Source organism: Labeo rohita, chromosome 24, assembly GCF_022985175.1.
Source record: "Labeo rohita strain BAU-BD-2019 chromosome 24, IGBB_LRoh.1.0, whole genome shotgun sequence".
Taxonomy (NCBI): Eukaryota; Metazoa; Chordata; class Actinopteri; order Cypriniformes; family Cyprinidae; genus Labeo; species Labeo rohita.
The window spans coordinates 29627654-29647845 of NC_066892.1; the positions used below are offsets into that span (position 1 = coordinate 29627654).

At 36.1% G+C, this 20192-nt stretch overlaps 1 protein-coding gene across 1 annotated transcript in view; it reads right to left on the minus strand.

The window, feature by feature from the left end:
- Positions 1-3388: 3388 nt before the first annotated feature.
- The window catches only part of lancl2 (LanC lantibiotic synthetase component C-like 2 (bacterial)), a 45030-nt gene continuing 28226 nt past the window's right edge, over positions 3389-20192 (minus strand). Inside the window, exons 7-10 of the mRNA XM_051098209.1 lie at positions 11028-11210; positions 7498-7674; positions 5963-6035; positions 3389-3988 (exon numbers count right to left, since the gene is read on the minus strand). Of these exons, the coding sequence (XP_050954166.1) occupies positions 3912-3988; positions 5963-6035; positions 7498-7674; positions 11028-11210 (510 nt within the window). The 3' untranslated portion in view covers positions 3389-3911. The remainder of the gene's footprint in view (positions 3989-5962; positions 6036-7497; positions 7675-11027; positions 11211-20192) is intronic.

Consider the following 20192-nt stretch of genomic DNA (forward strand, 5'->3'; position numbering starts at 1 on the left):
TTTAAGTGTGTTCACTTCATAAGAGTTTTCTACATACATTAAAAGCAGGAGAGTCCGGCAAAATTAAGTTAAGAATCGGCTCCCTTTCAATTCATGAGTTCGAATTTGAATATAATTGGCTAAAATAAGTATTTTATATATTTTTTTTAATGGAAAATGAAATGGAAATCTTTTGCAACGGATGTGCTTAATGCATCCGTGCTGCGCTGAAGTATTAGTAGAAAAACATTCCTCAACCAGAGTTTCCTCGCTTAAATTGTTGATTTTGGTAGTATTTTGTCTGGTAAAATAGAATTCATTTTTTAATTTTTTTTTTTTCAGGTCAGAAATATTGGCATCGCCAGGAGTAAATTGTTAAATTGTACACATTTTAGTGGTTATAAACCAAATGTGAGTCACTTTGCATACAGAAGACATTTGTTTTCTTTTGAAGAGGAATGTCTGAAGAACAAATAATGTTGAAACTAGAGATGTATATTGTTTCTCTCTATCAGTACAGTCACATAGAACAAACCATGCCATAAATATTCTTTTTTCAAAGTTTGCATGCCTGTAACTCTAGAAATATTAACAATATCTCAATATGATTTTAGATTCTGAATCTTCGTTTTCCAGGCATTTTCATGGTTCAGTCCCAGAGAAATGGGGAGCCCAATGCAGCGCCATATTCAGATTATATTCAGTTAAATAACACATTCTCAGTGGTCGAAAACCAAATGTTGTTGATTTTGCATACATCCGATACTTATATTGTATGTCAAGAACAATGTTTGAATAATACTGACAGTAGAAATGTATCTCGTCTCCCTCTATCAAAATAACCTGAGTGCTAAAAATGCGCAGAAATGGTCACGTTGAGGCACATTTCTTTGCTCTCAGTCGTCTATTCTTAAGATTCTATATCTGAATCGGTTTCAGGGATATTTGGACAAAGAGATTTTGTTATTTTAACTTCTGAAGCTACCAAGGGTTCAATTATGCAGCATCATAACAACGTTTTAAACTTTGGATAAAGGGCATTTTTAGCATTCAGAAAGGTATGTGTGATTGTCTTGATAGAAGGAAACAAGATACATTTCTGTCAATATGATTTGTTCTCCAGACATTGTTCTTCAAATACAATACATATCAGACGTGTGCAAAATGACCAACATTTGGTTTTTGGCTACTGAAAATTGCATTATTCAATATAAATGTATTACTCAACAATCTGAATGTGCAGCTGCATTGAGATACCCATATCTCTGGGACTGAATGATGTATGGCCTTGGAAATGAATACTGCAAAAGTTAAGTATTAAGAACTAGAAATCATACTGAAATATCTTTAATACTTGAGTTACAGACACACGAACTTTGGAAAAATAATATTTATGGCACTCAGTATGATCTATACCACTGAGAGAAACAAGCTACATTTATAGTTTCAACATTATTTGTTCTTCAGACATTCCTCTCTAAAAGAATAAAGTATCAGCTGAATGCAAAGTGATCCACATTTGGTTTTTGACCACTGAAAATGTGTACAATTTAATCGTTTACTCTTGGAGCCATGTTTAGATCCCAGTGTCTCTGGACCTGAACTGTACAGGCCAATAAAAATGAACATACCAAAAGGAAAGTTGGTTAAGAACTAAAATCTAAAAGGGCATTAAGATATCTTTAATACTTGCGTTACAGGCATGCTTTTTCCCTATTTTTGAAAAGTCACAATTGGCACATAATGCACAAAGATTTTACAGAGCTGGCACTTAAATAAGCTAATTCACATTTTATATATGAGAGTGTTTGTGCGTGTCTGAAGAACTGGTCTGAACAGTGACTAACCCATCAACCGATCTCAGAGAGCGAGCGTTCATCATGACGCACTGAATCTGAACTCGCCGCTCTCTCTGCGCCCACTCAACACTCAACACAATTACACATTTACATCACGGCCTGTGACCTCGGCTCACATCACTGCAGGCTCACATTACACACAATGCACCTTTCTCACTGCTTTCCCTCTTCAGTAAGTTCATTATATCGCGAAAGTGTAAAACACTTTTGAAAGTGTTTTTAAGTATACATGTTGTCAGACTGCACTGCAGTGATCAGGGTTTCTGTGAGTTTTATGAAGGTAAATTTAACATTTTTAAAGACATCTGTAACCTCTTAACTGGAGGACGGTCTGTTACAGCTGGTCTGAGGTAAGACGCTCATGTCAATCAACTATTGTGGGTGTGGCCTCTGTCATGTGACGCCACAACGACCGGCATCTGAGAACGGCTCGATTTGAAAAAGGGGATATTATTTTTACAGGTTAATTATAAACCACTGCATGGATTTTTATCATTATAGGGTAGATTTGTACTTACACTGACAACACACATTAATGTTCAAACAACATGTAAAAGTGAACTTAGCATCCGATGACCCCTTTAAAATCACATTTATGCGTCACTTACACATGAGCCGCTGAAGATGCAGTGGATTACGTCGCATAGTGGTTGCAGAAAAACACTGGAAGCAAGTGGAAGTAAAATCCATAGAGTAAGAGAGAAAAAATATATATATTTTTGTGCCTTTTGATGTAAAAATCAGAAAGCAAATAATTTGTATAAAATACTGTCAAAGACGCCATTTGAAACGAACCGCATACGCCTAAACAAACATACTATGAATGAAAACTGCTATAATCTACTTTTAAAGCATACATTTGATTTAAACAACAGGTCTACATAATATTCACATATGCTGTTCACAGGGGATGTATTGTATTAGCCCTACAGTTACAGCAGTACAGTAAATATTATTTAAACCTATTACTATTAATATTTGTACATGACATTTATTTTATCTCACAATTTTCTTGTGAATGCAAGTTTATATCTTCTAATTCAGACTTTATAACATGATTTTCACTATATCAAAACTAACAAAGCAGCACTACAAATAATGCATGGTGTTTAATTAACGCATCAACAGAAAGCAGCACTGACCTTATATAGCAGGTCTTTGGATTTAAGAATCAATATCATTTTATCAAAATGATATCAGTATGAGGTCAGTTCTAAGTGCTACGTTGTGGAGGATGTATGCATTCTGACACACTTTACACTATTTTATTGTAGGCTACTACTTACCTGATTACACCGGTGGTTTCTTTGCAAATATTGTGGTTTCTTTCCAGATCTGAGAGAATTCACACATCAGTTGAATGACAGGTTACAGCACACAGACTTTTTTTCTGCTGTGTTCATTGGAATCAGACATTTTGAGCAGTTCAGAAAAAGCCCAATTTATTGCGACATTCATAACACATTTTGCCTGAGGAAACAATATTTACCAGGGCAGCTCATTCTTTCAGATATAATGGATTCTTCTTTTCGTAATATGGCGACCGGAACGAAACACTGACATACGCACAGTACAAACTCCACAACCACACCATGTTGGATACTGGATTAATTGACCTAAAGGCACACGTACACCGGCACATTCCGACATGTTGCCATCCTCATGCAAAGACAAAGACAACCACTTTCACACGGGACAAACGCTCCAGTGCGCGACAGACGATCGAGTCGAGGCACCGCTATTCCCCGACGAGCATGCAGATGCAAGAAATGCTGTTGTGCCGTAACATACAAAGATAGAAACTAAAACAAAATCATATATTAGCATCAAATATTATCCAAAATAACAGCAACATACTGAGAAAGACTACAAGCTACGAAAACTGAACTCAAGGCGGCGTTCTCGGAAATTATAGGCTGAAGGTTGGGTTTTTTGCGTCTGTGATGAGGAAGAAATGTTTTCTTCATTTTAAAGGGTCTGTCCAGAGCGATGAAACTGTACAATCAAATGTGCTGTAAAAGCATGTAAAGCTCCTAATGAAGGAGTAAAAGTCTATGCTTCCAAACGCACAGGTCAAAGTTCAAAAGCAGGGAAGCAGGAACCCTCAGGCTGGACCACATCTGAGAGATAATGGATGGCTCCCGCCATACCTACAACAACAACACAACAACAACCTGGTTAACTTTCATATTCATGACATCATGAGACGATCTGATTTTAGTTTCTTTACTCAAAAATGATAATCTGGTGAAAACAGATTATAATAATATTATATTTATAATAAACAGAAAATGAATTATATTAACAATAACTGCATTATTCTGATTAATATGGAGTAGTCTGGGCTGCGGAGGGTGATGTGGGAGTCGGATGCAGGAGCAGGAGCGTCTCTGACCGCTAACTACAGAGAAAGCTGCAGGAGACTCGAGCGACCAATCAGAGTGTGACTTTTAATGAGAATCTGAGTGCAGGAAGTAGGTTGCCATGACAACAGCAAGGTAAAGCAGCAGATAAATCACTATAGATGCCAAGATGCTACGGCTGGCAGTGAATGTGGAGTCGGGCTGGCAGAATTTCTTCACAGAGCCTCAGGGATTCAGATGATCGGACAGAAGGTCAAGCAAGAACATCAAGTAGAGTTACATCAAATTGTGGAAACAAATGGATTTCGGCGTTCTGCTATTATATTTTTGGACTTTTCCCACTTTTTATTGTAGTTAGAAGACAGTGGAGAAATGATGTTGGGAAAGAGAGAAATCAGAAATTGCAAACCGGATTAGAACTTGTACTGCCAACATACAGTAGCACAATATGTGACCCTGGACCACAAAACCAGTCAAAAGGGTCAATTTTTTGAAATCGAGATTTATACACCTAAATAAATAATCTTTTCATTGATAGGACAATATTTGTCTGAGATACAACTATTTGAAAATCTGGAATCACTTGAGAAAATCACCTTTAAAGTTGTCCAAATGAAGTTCGTAGCAATGCATATTAATAATATTACTAATAGTTTTGATATATTTACGGTAGGAAATTTACTAAATATCTTCATGGAACATGAACTTTACTTAATATCCTAATGATTTCTGGCATAAAAGAAAAATTTATAATTTTTGACCCATGAGGGTCACATATGTCAAAGCACATGTGCTTAATAATTTTGGTTTTTATTAGAGAACAGAGATTCAAGCCAATGATGAAGTGAGACCGGTTGCAAGCCAGATTCAATCTCACATCACTCATGTGAGAACCACAGCTCAATACTACTACGTTTAAACATATGTAAAATTTAAATATCACTTAAATATATTTTAATAAATGTTTTGCTTTAAGTTTTAGCTGAAGCTACAAAGAAAATTACAATCTTACCACAGAAATGTATATTTAAAACTTGTAATAAATTTCTCTCTCTTTATTTAATTTTTTTTATTTTTATTTTTTAAAGAATAAAATACACTACTGTTCCAAAGTTGTTGTTTTTTTTTTTTAAATTAATTAATTTATTTACTATTTTTTAAGAAATTAATATTTATTTCGGCAAAGATGCATTAAATTGATCAAAAGCAAGAATAAAGACATTTATATAATGTTACAGTTGATTTCTATTTCAAATAAATGCAGTTCCTTTGAACTTTCTATTCACCTGTGAATCCTGAAAAATCAAATACATGACAGTTTCCACAAAAATATTGTGCAGCACAACTGTTTTCAACATTGCTAATAATCATAAATGTTTGTTGAGCAGCAAATCAGCATATTAGAATGATTTCTGAAGGATCATGTGACACTGAAGACTGGAGTAATGATGCTGAAAATTCAGCTGCACATCACAGAAATCAATTACAGTTTAACAGATATTCACACAGGAAACAGCTAGTGTAAATTCCAATAATATTTCACATTTTTACTGTATTTTTAGATTAAATAAATAATAAATAATAAAAATAAATAATTTAAATATAAAAAACAGTGATTTGTGTGCATTTTATTTCCCCACAAAGAATGACAGTGATTGATTGTGTCTAATGTAGACAGGGGTAGAGTACTTTAATGATAAGAACAGGCTGGGAAACACTATTTGATGATATTTGATCAGTGAGACATGATGATCAATTTACCTTCAAAAAGGGAATAAGGCCGGTCAGGAATACGGCAGCCGTGGGTTCCGTAGTCTAGACACCATTCAGCAAACTAGAAACAAATCAAAAACATTTTTTAAAAACAGAAAACACAATTTGGAACACAACGTACAAGCTTTATCATAAAAATGTGTGTAAAGTGTGCCTGTCCATGCAAATCCTTAAAGCACGTCCAGTTCCTCATCATCTCAAGACAAAAATAATGAGTGATGAGCATGAATCAATTGTTTTGACGGGGCAATTTTTGCTTCAATTTAATTCATAAAAGCAACCATAAAAAGAAAGCTTTTCAATCACAAAGACGAGAGAGAGGCCGCTGGAGTCACACAGGGTGAAATGAGAGATTGTGTCTGGCGGCGCTGCTTAATTTGGGCTGGAAAATGACTGCGACTGTAAAAGGTTAGCGTGATAACATGAGAACAGCCAAGCCCATTATGCTTTCATTACTCCAGCAGCTTCGCCAGGCGTGTGCAATTATCGGAAAGTTGACGGAAACGGGCGACGATACCGACCGACATCAGTCTGACCCACAACTCTGCTCTGAGCTGATCAGAAACACAAGCACTTTATAATGGATAAAATAACAAGCTGTAGTAGCCCTTCAGAACACAATACAGTTTTTAAAAAAACATACTGATACTACATTTCCCATACTATTTCCCAGAATGCTGTAATATTCAATACTGTTCAAAGGTTTGGGGTCAGTAAGATTTTATGATGTTTTTTTTGATTGAAGTCTCTTCTGTGCACCAAGGCTGCATTTATTTGATCAAAAAATACTGTAAAATAGTGAAATATTTTTACAATGTAAAACAGCTGTTCTCTATGTGAATATCTGTTAAAGTGTAATTTATTTCTGTGATGCGCAGCTGAATTTTCAGCATCATTACTCCAGTCTTCAGTGTCACATGATCCTTCAGAAATCATTCTAATATGCTGATTTGCTGCTCAACAAACATTTATGATTATTAGCAATGTTGAAAAAACAGTTGCGCAATATTTTTTTGGAACTGTCAAACATTTTATTTTTCAGGATTCACAGGTGAATTTATTTGAAATTGAAAACTTTTGTAACATTATAAATGTCTTTAATGTAACTTTTGATCAATTTAATGTGTCCTTGATGAATAAAAGTAAATTAATTTAAATAAATTAATTTAAAATAAAATTTGACTGACCACAAACGTGTACACAAAATATATATATATATATATATATATATATATATATATATATATATGTGTGTGTGTAAAAATACAAAGATTTTAGATTTGGTGGGTCAGATGTACTGTTTATCCCGAAAAGACTCATGCAGACTTGTAGTCATGTGATCAGCTTTGTTTCCATGACATCGGGTTTAATAACACGCCTCATTGGCTGGAAGCGGTGTGTGTATCGTCTGTGTGTTCAGAGATGATGAACACGAGCGAGTGCAGCTTCACTGACCACACGTGATCTGCAAACGGCTGTGCTGTTTGTGTTCTAGTGCGGTGAGGAAAGTGTTGCTGCTGTACCTTGCAGGCACGATACAGGTATTTCTTATCCTGTGTGGCGTGGTACAGAGCGAGGAAGGCGTATCCGTTCCCAGCCGTGCCGTGGCAGATGCCGTAGCCCTTCCTCAGCAAACCTCTCTGCCAGATCACCTCTCCGCATTCGACCGCGTCTCGCAGGTACTTCTCATCCTTGAAGATCTGCAAACACAACAACACACGCATTAGACTCCTCCAGTCACCAGCCTTCCTTGAGTTCACTTTTAGAATCAATGATGAATCACACTTATTATGCTTTAATTATAGTAATTACAGCATTATAGTCAAATGCAATAACTGCAGACTGTGCCCTGCTTATGTGTATTTACTGCAATAACCCTTTTGTATGTGTGTGTGTGTGCATGCATAATAACAACATTCATCAAGAAATTCAAGAAATGTTTGTTGAGCAGCAAATCAGCATATTAGAATGATTTCTGAAGGATCATGTGACACTGAAGACTGGAGTAATGATGCTGAAAATTCAGCTGCGCATCACAGAAATAAATTACAGTTTAACAGATATTCACATAGAAAACAGCTGTTTTATATTGTAATAATATTTCACAATTTTACAGTATTTTTGATCAAATAAATGCAGCCTTGGTGAGCAGAAGAGACTATTAATAATAATAATATTAATAATAATCTACTATTATTAAAAAAATTACATTTGTAGTAGGCTAAAATTTTAGTATAGGGATCAATTCTCACTACTAACTAGTTGCTTACTATCATGTCTATTATTAACATATTGGCTGTTTATTAGTACTTATAAAGCACTTATTCTGCATGACCACATTCTACATCCCTAATCAAACCCTAATCATAATACCTGAATCTAGCTACCTTACAAACTATTAATAAGCAGCAAATTAGGAGTTTATTAAGGCAAAAGTCATAGTTAATGGTTTGTTAATAGCTAAAACTGGACCTTAAAATAAAGTTTGACTGGAAACACTATTAACTAGGTAACTAGTTAACTAGGTGCTTATTATTAGCATGCATATCACTAGCATATTGGCTGTGTATTAGGACTTATAAACCATAAATTAATGCCTTATTTTGCATGACCATATTTTGGATCCATTACTACAACATCTAGCTTACTTACTATCAATAAGCAGAAGTTGATGGAAAACTCTTGGTTAATGGTGAACATGTGTTACCCTTAATTTCTTTATAAATTTAATATGAAAATTGTTTAATTTAATTATAAAATTATTCCTCGTGTTCAACACATGTGAAAGAGAGAGTGAGAATGTGTGTGTGTGTGTGTGTGTGTGGATGCAAAAGCAGGTCCTGCCGTCTGTCTTCATTTGTCAGAGCTCTGGTGTAAAAGTTGCTGGAGGAAAAATTCACTTTCCAAATATAACACATGCTCAATTTTCCCTTCCAGTCCTCAGGCGACCCAGCAGACAGAGATAAAGACACAGACGAACACAGAACCACAGAGAGAGCGAGAGAAACATGACCCATATGTTCACTCTGCAGTGATGGAGGGAGAAAATATAAACCCGCTGAACGTGCACTGACTCTTTTACACAATAAAACATTTTTTTATGATTCTGACTATATATTTAAATATGTGACAGAAATCAAGTCATTTAACATTGTTTAAATATCGCTATGATGCCTGATAGAAATAAGGTTATGTTTACAACTGGGACTCTGTCAGTGAGCACTAGATGTCACTGTGGGCCGCCGTATGGAGAAATAAACTTAGTGACCTAAAAACACAGAACAAACATGACCTTAAGAATGAGAGACAGAGACACACGAGACACAGAGAGCAAAGACAGATCCATGCCATTTATTCACATTTCACACCAGTGGCAGATATCAGTCTCTTTTTTCCCGTATGTGACCCAGGCTCGCTAAACCAGTCATAAGAGTCCTTTTTTTTAAATCGAGATTTTTACAAAGCTGAATAAACAATCTTTCCATTGATGTGTGTTTTGTTAGGACAGAACAATATTTGACCGAGATACAACTATTTGAAAATCTGGAATATGAGGGTGCAAAAATAAAAATCAAAACATTGAGAAAATCACCTTTCAAGTTGTCCTAATGAAGTTCTTGGCAATGCATATTACCAGGGCTGAAAAGCTGGAAATGGGGTTGGAAATTAAAGTGATTTGTATATTTTATCCATTCAAAAGAATACGATAGCAGTCCTATTAATTTAATAGGTTTAGTGTGCAGTGTAGAGATGTTTATTAATTCAAGTGGAAGTTTGTGAGATCGCAATAAACTAGGACGTGTGACAGCTTTTTATTGATTAAAAAGGGAGTTTGCAAATGTCAAATTGAATTTATACAACAGTTGTATACATTTCTGATTTTATACAAAAATAATATAAAGTGACTTATATTTTAGGAACACAGCTGTCTGATTGTGATCCATTTCATCAACGAAAGTAGTTTCAAACAAAGTCACAGCTGAGCCGCTGCACAGCTATAATGTCTGACACAACGCTGTTTCGCTTATGAATGAATCTGAATTTTTGAACAAATCTAGTGAGTCACTGAGTCAATGAACCATTCATAAAGATAGTCACTTGCTTTGTTCTTGAATGAATCAGCCGTTTGAACGAATCAATTAAATAAATGATTCAGTGACAAAGAGTGACCTGTTGCCACCTACTGGTGCTTTCAGTTTCATTTTTAAAGTATAAATGTAAATCATTTAATTTTTCTTTTTCAAAACCTTATATTTAAAACATTAATCTCATAACACTGTGTTTATGAAATTAATTAATATTTTAATAATTAATTAATTAGTATTAATGCCACGTCTGAGATATGGCGCAAAAGTGTAAACTGTTAAATATAATCCGCAAATCATGCAGTACTGTACCTCTAAATAAGAAGTATTTTGAGGCCTAAGTAAACAGGCCAATCAGAGACAATAACCATACTCATTTTTTATTAAAAATCATTTGTTCACACAGGGGGTGATTAATGATGCTTACATTATAACATGCACAAATTCACACACAATGTATCTGTAATTTGGCCAGACTTGAATATGAAATAAGTTGTTAATAAATGTTATTTTAGATTGTAAAGGGTTTTATAATTAAATACATCCAAAAGGTCATCTAAAATTACCATTACTAACCCTATTATTAAGTATTACTAATCAAAAAGTAAGTTTTGATGTATTTATGGTAAGAAAATGTACAAAATATCTTTATTGAACATGATCTTTACTTAATATCTTAATGATTTTTGAAAGAAAAATCAATCATTTTGACCCATACAATGTATCGTTGACTATTACTACAAATGTACCCGTGATACTTATGATTGGTTTTGTTGTGCAGGGTCACATATCATAAAGGAACATGACAGGATATTGTATTTATGAAAACGGAGCATAAGCGCAACTTCTGCTGTAAGTCTTGATCATGCGCTCTATAAACTGTTATATAAATGAATGTAAACTGAGTTTTCACATACTCTTGTGTGTGTATTGAGATGATGATGATCGTTTGTGTGTGTGTCACTCACTTTGTGAGCCATGATGAGCATATGCAGCACTCCAGGAGCTCCATGACACCAGTGCACCAGCCTGTCCGTCTCGTTGCTGAGGGAAGATGGGTAATTGCCCGACCTGAACTTCTTGTGCCGCACGTAATCCACACTGGGCCGAACCAGCTCGTTCAGAATGTCCTGATGGACTTTGGCGCTCGGCTGTGAAGAAAGACAAAGTTTGACTGAATATTTCATTTCAAATGTCAAATTACATTTTTAGATGGAAGAATTTAATAATTTACACAAATGAATTTTGAAAATTGCATTGTACTTTTGCATAATATTTAATTATTTTTTAGAAAGCATAAGCAATAAAGAAGTTCTGGCAAATGGTGAAACCAACGATATGTGGTGCAACTGACATTGAGTTATTATTAGTTATTAATGATCTCTTTAGCCAAGCGTTCAAATAATGCATCTCATAATCCTGTCCTGCAGCTATATCTGATCAAATGCATTATTCTTAGTAAAAATATATATATATATATATATATATATATATATATATATATATAGATAGATAGATAGATAGATAGTAAATTATTCTTTAGCTTGGGTTAAACAAATCATTTTGCTTGGTTTGAACAGCAGCTACGCTAATTATGTTCCTATTTGTTCTCTGTTTCTGCCATGGGATTGACATCCCGTGGTAACTAGGAATTACAAATGCATCAGTCTGGATGTAGAACACTTAAGAAGAGATGATGCCAACCCCTCAGAGGACCTCAGATGATGCCAACCCTGAAACAACATACAGCACTAACAAGTTTTGCTATAAGTTTGATTGCAAATAATTCATTACTGTTAACACAGTGTTCTTTGTCTGTTTGATTACGTCATTAACCGATTTTTAAAAGCACTATACAAATAAACTTGAATTAAAATTTTATTAACGACATTATGTGAGTATAAAGTATTAAATAATTCAACTGTTTTATGACAAGATAGTAGTTCTGGGTGTAAAATATCATCTGGAGTGACTTCTCAAAAGCAGTGATATTTATGGATGAATCTCTGATGTTAAAACCAAATGAAAGCAACAAGAAAATAAAGTTAGCATTTGCAAGAACTTGGAAAAACTTGGATTTTTTTGGTACAGATTTTTTATTTATTTTATTTGAATTAAATTTTTTTGCAAATGGTATATACACTACCAGTCAAAAGTTTTTAAGATTTTTAAAGTTTTTTAAAGAAGTCTCTTCTGCTCGTTGGCGCCAACAGCCTCACGCTTAGTGCGCCTACACACAGCGGAAAAGCGCTCACGGCGACCTGAGTTCAAATCCCAAATCCCCTCGTGGTCCTTTGCCGATCCCACTCCCCTCTCCCTTCACCCAATGCTTTCCTGTCTGCTCTACACTGTCCTCTCCAAATAAAGGCATAAAAAGCCCATGAATACATCTTTAAAAAAAGCCTGTATTTATTTGATCCAAAGTACAACAAAAACAGTACAATTTTGAAATATTTTTACTATTCAAAATAACTGCTTTCTATATGTATATATTTTAAAATGTAATTTATTCCTGTGATTTCAAAACTGAATTTTTAGCATCATTACTTCAGTCACATGACCCTTCAAAAAGCATTGTAATATTCTGATTTGCTGTTCAAAAAGCATGTATTATTATTATTGTTATGTTGAAAACAGCTGAGTTTATTTCATGTTTCTTTGATAAATAGAAAGTTCAGAGGAACAGCATTTATCTAAAATAGCAATCTTCTGTAACATCATCACTTTTGATCAATTTAAAGCATCCTTGCTAAAATAAAAGTATTAAGTATTTCTATAATTTCTTTCCCCCCTAAAAATAAATAAATAAATAAAAAAGATAAAGATAAATATATATATATATATATACAGGGGTTGGACAATGAAACTGAAACACTGGCCAATATAGTGTTGGAGGTTTCATGGCTATATTTATGCAGCCTGGTGGCCAGTCTTTACTGATCGCACATTCCACCAATAAGAGCAGAGTGTGAAGGCTGACTTTGTGCACCCAATAGCTCAAACATTGTACCCTGAAGGTGGTGCCGTGTATTAGGATGATAATGCACCAATACACACAGCAAGACTGGTGACAAGAGTGATTTGATGAACATGAAAGTAAAGTTAAACATCTCCCATGGCCTGCACAGTCACCAGATCTGAATATTATTGAGCCACTTTGGGGTGTTTTGGAGGAGCGAGTCAGGAAATGTTTTCATACACCAACATCACATAGTGACCTGGCCACTGTTCTGCGAAAGGAATGGCTCAAAATCCTTCTGGCTACTGTGCAGGACTTGTATTTGTCATTCCCAAGATGAAATAATGCTGTATTGGCTGCAAAAGGAGGCCAAACGGCATACTAATTGTGGTCTAAACCAAGGTGTTTCAGTTTCACCGTCCAACCCCTGTAGATGCTGATCTTTGGATCAGCACATCAACATTGTAGAATGATTTCTGCAGGAACATGTTACACTGAAAATTTAGCTTTGATCACAGGAATAAATTACATTTGAAAACATATTCAAATAGAAATAGTAGTAATAATAAAAAAGGCTGTATTTTGGATCAAATAAATGTAGGCTTGGTGAGCAGAAAAAATCTTACTGTTCAAAAAACTTCAAATGAAACTGGGGCAAAGGCACAGATTTTATTTTCTATGACAGATATTTTGAGCATTCAGCACAGCAGCATCACACCTGCAGCTGTAGAAGCATTAAAAGGCCAATTTCTTTGAAGTAGACCCGCACACATCAATATTGATGTAATATTTCTCATTCATAGTGTCCACTTACAGCAGTTAAAGAGCGCAGTGCTGTGTCAGAGTGAGTTTAGGATGTTAGGCTTGATGAAGCACTGAAGGCTCCCACTGCGCTACAGGAGCTGCTGCTGATCCGGTTATGAAAGACTCGCCAGCATCTGAACAGACAGAGCGGCTGGAGAACCAGCAGACGCTTCACACTTCACAAACGCCCCACAGCCTCTAACCGGAGCTCATTTCTACAGGAAAATGCCTTTTAAAAGCACAGCTGGATGTGTTGCTGTTACTGATATCACAGTCGTTTGCAGCCCCACAGGTTGCCTTATCAGTTCAGCAAAGCAAACACGCACAACATCATCACGGCAGCAGCACACGCCTACACAAATATTGACGCGCTGTGGCGTGAGAGCGCCGACGCCGGACACGGACGCGCTAACGCTGGCCACCGGACCACATCCCTCTGCGTCACCGTGACGCACGCTCCCGTTGCCGTGCCAACCGCTAGAGCGCCACACCCAATCAGCTCGCTGCAGATCTCTGCTCCTCCCGCCAGCAGCTGCAGCAAACTTCACTGCGCTTCCCGTTCAATTAACACACCATACTCAAACTGAGCCTGAGCTCATCACTACTGCCTCATGTTCCTGTCAGTTATTTTAATATTAGCGTTACCTGCTAACCAGCTGTTCAGACAAGCAGCAAAAATCAGACATACAACTCAGATCTGTTTTGGTAAAGAACTGTTAGCTCAGCATACAGAAATGTTCACTGGTACGGTCAATGTACTAGCTTAGCGTTTCGCTAAACAACTAACGCTTGGTGGGTAATCTGTTTCAGTGACCATATCCCATATCAAAACTCAAAATATTTCATTTCCATACCTAAAAGGTACATTTTACAGTCACCCTTGTGCAAACTGATCATAAACGCATCTGAACAGCTTCCTACCAGTGGCCATCGCAAAACACAACATCTCGCACAGCTTTATCACAGGTAGAATGAAAATGTTTGAAAACAAGAATTTCAGTCAAATGTAATTTATGCAATATTTCAAACATTTAACCCACGGGAGAAAATCAACCCTTCGCATCAGTTTAAAATAAGCCAAGTTCCGTTCTGCTTTGGCAACCCTGCTTCCAGCAGAAGCAGCAGGAATCAGATTGAACTGATCACGGGTCAAAGGTGAGATGACTGACAAAACATGCTGGAGGATTTGCTGCTCAGCAGATGATGTGCTTATATCTGATCTTGTAAGATGTTCTCCCTTTATACAGGGTGCGTGTGATAGCGAAGTTGAAAGTGAAAGTAAATAGGTGCTCATTCAAAAAGACATTTTAATACTCTGCATATGACAGCGGCTCCCTGATGCACAAAAATTATATTTAATATTAGAATGACTGTGTGACTAGGTGGTAATCGCAGGGGCGGGATCAAGAAAACAGTCCCGGGTAGGGCTTTAATACAAAAATGCACACAATGAATGGCGACTGTAGAAAGCAAAAGCCGAATCCAGGACATTTTGGGAGATTTAGAAGTTTTGTTAGGTCCAAAAATAGGACGTATGGTCACTCTATATAGCATTCCATTAGCCAGTTAATCTGTTATCAATACGTACAATATTGCATTATGCAGTTCACGATACAATATTATTGCGATCTTTAAAAAAATAAAATAAAAATTAAGAAAGACAAAGACCTGGGAAAAAATTATAAATTTGTACATTTTAAAGTTAAATGTGTGAACTGTGAAAGTGAACTGACTTGTACCTGAACTTTAAAGGGGACTCAATCCTATTTTATTTGTGATTTACTGTCTCAGTCTAAATTACATTAACACTGATGTTTTAGAAGCCAAACAAATTAGAATATAATCCCAAATAGCGCACATACATCTGTAAGATGTCTGTTAAAGATCTCTTGATCTAGACAGCATCTGCTGTGTACAAACATCCAACAGATGTCAGTTTTACATGCATTTTAAATCCTAAACATCATAAAGACTTCTAATAATCGACTATTTGACATCTGATATGAAACGACCTATAGACGTACTGCAGATGGGCAAACACTCCAAAAAATACATCTTGCAGATGTAAATGCAGACATTAAATAGACATCTCTGTGATGTACATGTGCCATCATCATTTTATATATGTTATTATATTTAAGTAAGGTATATTATTTTTGCTTTCCACTACAGGAAAATTGCAATACTTCTTTCCTAAGTTGTACACTTGAAAGAGATGTTTTGAATTTGGACTGCAGTAACATTATTTAAACCGCTAGCTGTCAGCAATTCATACTGCACTTTTAAGCTTTTATTTTGACAGAAAACTCAAGCTTTAGTGAAAACAAAAACATTCAAGCACAACGTTTTGCTACGGTTTCTAGGTTGAACGACATGTTTCCTGGAAACGGCATGCGACGGGGTTTGAGATACGTTTCTCTTGTTTGGTGTGTGTGTCAGAAATGTCAGCCCAGTCAACAGCAACATGTATATAAACCACGCTGTATTAAAGAGACACTGATTAACGTAACATAAATATGCTATACATATTTTGCTATTGTATTGTGGAGTGACACTTTCACAAACTTTTCTATATTCCTCCGATTATATAATGGTAAACAGTACAATATCATAGCACAGCAACTGCGATCAGCAATAATAATAAGCCTAATACTCACAATAAAAATAATAAGGTCATATAAATCATAACACAGCCTCAGAGGTAAGAAGTGCATTATTCTTCACCTGAAATGTTTGTGAGGCAAATGTTGGATCACAAGAATTAGGAACCACAGTTTCCACAATTCCCTTTACTCGATTGGGATGTTCTCTTTTATTCTGGACGGTAAGGGCAGTGACTGTAACACTGAGCGTATTTTGCGGTATTAAACACACCACAGTTTCAGTTCAAAAAATGTTTTGCAATGTTTTGTCGTGGATGAACGCAATGTTGGTCTCTGGCTCTGACATTATTGTGGCTGGATGGTATCGGCCGCCTTCACCGTCTTCAAGTGAAGCATGCACTTTACCTGCAGAATTTCTTCATGACTGGACTACATACCAATTGATTCTACTAGGCGATTTGAATGGGGATTGGTTGTCGTCATCCTCCGACCCTTTTAAGGAGGTTTGTGACTCTCTCCGATTGGTACAGCTGATTAACTCGACAACTTGGATGAATCAAAAGGATTTGGACAAATAAACTTTATTGGACTTAATTTGAACTAATGCTCCCAACAGTTATTCTGCATCTGGAGTTTTTTGCAACAATATTAGTGACCACTGTGCAGTTGTCTGCGTAAGAAATTATAAAATTTCTAGATCTTTATTGCATTATTAATAAAAAAAAAAAGTAAGCTTTTTTTATAAACAAACTTTTCTACGTGATGCGTATCTCAGTGATTTGGGTGTTGTTTCATGTATACCAGATGTTAATCTGGCCTGGGATTATTTCAGATCAACATTCTCATCCATATGTGATAAACATACCCCAGTTAAACGATTTAGGATAAGTGGTAAAGATAATCCTTGGTTCAATGATACTCTTCTACTTTTATAAAACAGAGGAACGCTGCATGAGCCAAGGCAAAGAAATCAGCTACATTAGTCTTAAATGACATTACAACTTCTTTAGATAGTAAAAAGTCCTGTGCTGGTCTATTTATTGATCTGTCCAAAGCTTTTGACTCAAATTAATGTTACAGGGACTTTTACAGGTTTTTAAATTTTAGTGAAGCCGCTTTAAATCAGTTTGAAAACTATTTTTCTCAAAGCGTGTCATTCTTTACATAAATACTGGGGTTCCTCAAGGATCTGTTTTAGTTCCTTTGTAATTTTCTATGTATATTAATGATTTAAGTCATGGAATAGACTCAGCTAAAATAAATTTGTATGCAGACGATACAATTATATATACAGCTGCATCTTCTTTAAAGCAAGCTTTACAGCAACTACAGAATGATTTTCACGTATTGCAGCACTCGCTGCTGGAGTTAAAATTAGTTTTAATTTAATAAAGGTATAGGATTTTTAGTCGTGCCCGCACTAAGGTAACAGATCTGACAATTACAACCTTGAATGGTTTATTCATAAAAAGAGTTAGCTCCTATAACTGTCTATGTATAAATATTACACTGTCTGATGTTTTAGTCTGCTGACTAATCCTGTACCCTATGCAAATATTCAATTATACCATTCAACATTCTATTTTATCATTCCACTAGCTGGTTAATCTGCTACCTTAGCCTATATCCAGTGTCTAACCTTAGCCCTATATCTATATTTAACTATACTGCTCAGAACACTAGCATAAAATTCCACTAACCAATTAACCTGTGACATCATTTGTACTGCAACAAATGTTCAATTACACTGTTCAGCCAGTCAATCTGCTATCTTAACCTAAACATACTAGTTTGGCATTCCGCTAGCCAATTAACTGGCTAGCTAAGATCAGACTATGCAAATATTCAATTATACCGCTCAGCATACCAGCTTAGCATTCCGGTACCTGGTTAACCTGTCAAATTAGTTTATACCCTCTGTCAAAGTTCAGTTATACTTTTTTTTATATGCATTATACGCATATTTTTGTTTATGAATGGCCTATGTGCATGCAGGCAAACCCAATGACAAGAGTTAGCAGCAGTCACATTTCATTCAGTGAGTGTGAGAGGTTTTTTGTTTTCCTCGTGGAGGCCTCACTGGAGCAGTTCAGACAGACAAACACTGCGTTTGCTGGAGACTAAAATGTTGTTCTTCCTGTGCATGTGGAGATGACAGATTTTTGAACAGAGGCTTCCTGTTGCCAGAGGCTGGAGAGAGGACGGACAAAGACGAAAAGAGCTGCCTTCCTCCTCACACAACACTCAATTACAGCATAAAGAAATCTCTCCCACTGCACCAAAACAAACCCTCCTCTCACAGAACGATCTGCTATTCCTGTTATTACGCCATGTTTAACGTAAGCTGAGCTACTCCTAAACCTGCCGCACTTCACCAAAGTGAAGCTCTATTACCGCAAATTACATCACAGTCCTCCGGGGTTTGATTCTAAACAGCCAGCTGTCAGTCAGAAACCAGCGCCGTACGTCTCTGTTAGCGCCGCTGCCAAAGAGCAAAGACGATCGTTTACTGCTGCCGCATACGCTACTGCGCAGGATGAAAAATGAGGCGTTTTACTGCTTTTCGCCTCCGCTTTTCACTGTATAGCGTGGAAATGCTCCATAAAGATGTAGCTTACATAGGAGCCAACTGCATATGGGGTCTTATAAGGCTCCGGGAAAAGCCATTAGAGGAGCCGGTGGCAGCATGAGGATTATCCATCACAGGAAGCCATAAAGATGTATGCTAATGCTAGCAGACTTGATGTTGCATCCTGGGTTGCTTTTTGAAGGAGTATTGACAAGGTTCTCAGGTATGCCAGCCTGCTTTACAACACAAACATCCAAACATCAATATCCAAACATCTCAACCACCTAGGTCATTGCTTTGGAATGGCTTTAAATGATGTTTCTTTCTTCTTTTTCACGCAAAAGAACCATAATTTGGACATCAACTGCAGCCAAACAGATTTAAAATATTGACACAGACAGTTCAAAATAACATGGAAAGTAAATAAAGATGCACCAATCATAAAATCCTGACCAATACCAACAAGCCAATCATTACTGTCAATAACTGATAAATAAAACATTAAAAGATAAAGTTAATCATTTTGAATGCTACAAATGAATTTAGGCTTCATTAGGCAACATTATAATGTATGGTATGAAAAAGTGACATTCATTTTAAAGTTTATTAAAAATTACATTTATTAGTAAAATATTAGTGTTTTTAAATTATTAAAGCGATCATCGGATGCTCATTTTCCACAAGTTGATATGATTCTTTAGGGTCTTAATGAAAAATCTATAATATACTTTGGTTAAAAATTCTCAATGGCAGTGTAAAACAACCTTTTTTACCTTGCCAAAATCAGCTCTGCAAAAATCATCTCATTCTGGTCGAGGCTGCTTTAAATGTTAATGAGCTCTGCTCGCCCCGCCCCTCTCTTCTCTCTGTGGAGTGACGAGCCTGTTTACTTTAGCCGCATTTAGCCGCTAAACTTTCTAACTAGCACATTATTAGGAAAGGCGATCGCAAAGATTCACAAAAAAAAACCCTTATACTCACTTCTGATGTAAGTGAAGCTGAATCACGAATGATTTGCGCGAACATAGACGGATATATGTAGATCGGGAGGCGCATTCCCTTCACAAACAAACGTAATCCACTGCATCTTCAGCGGCTCAGATGTCGGGAGTAAATGACGACCACTATGTTCATTATTACATCCAGCAACACAACACCTCAATCACTCAATCAGAGATATTCTTGTCTAACTTACATC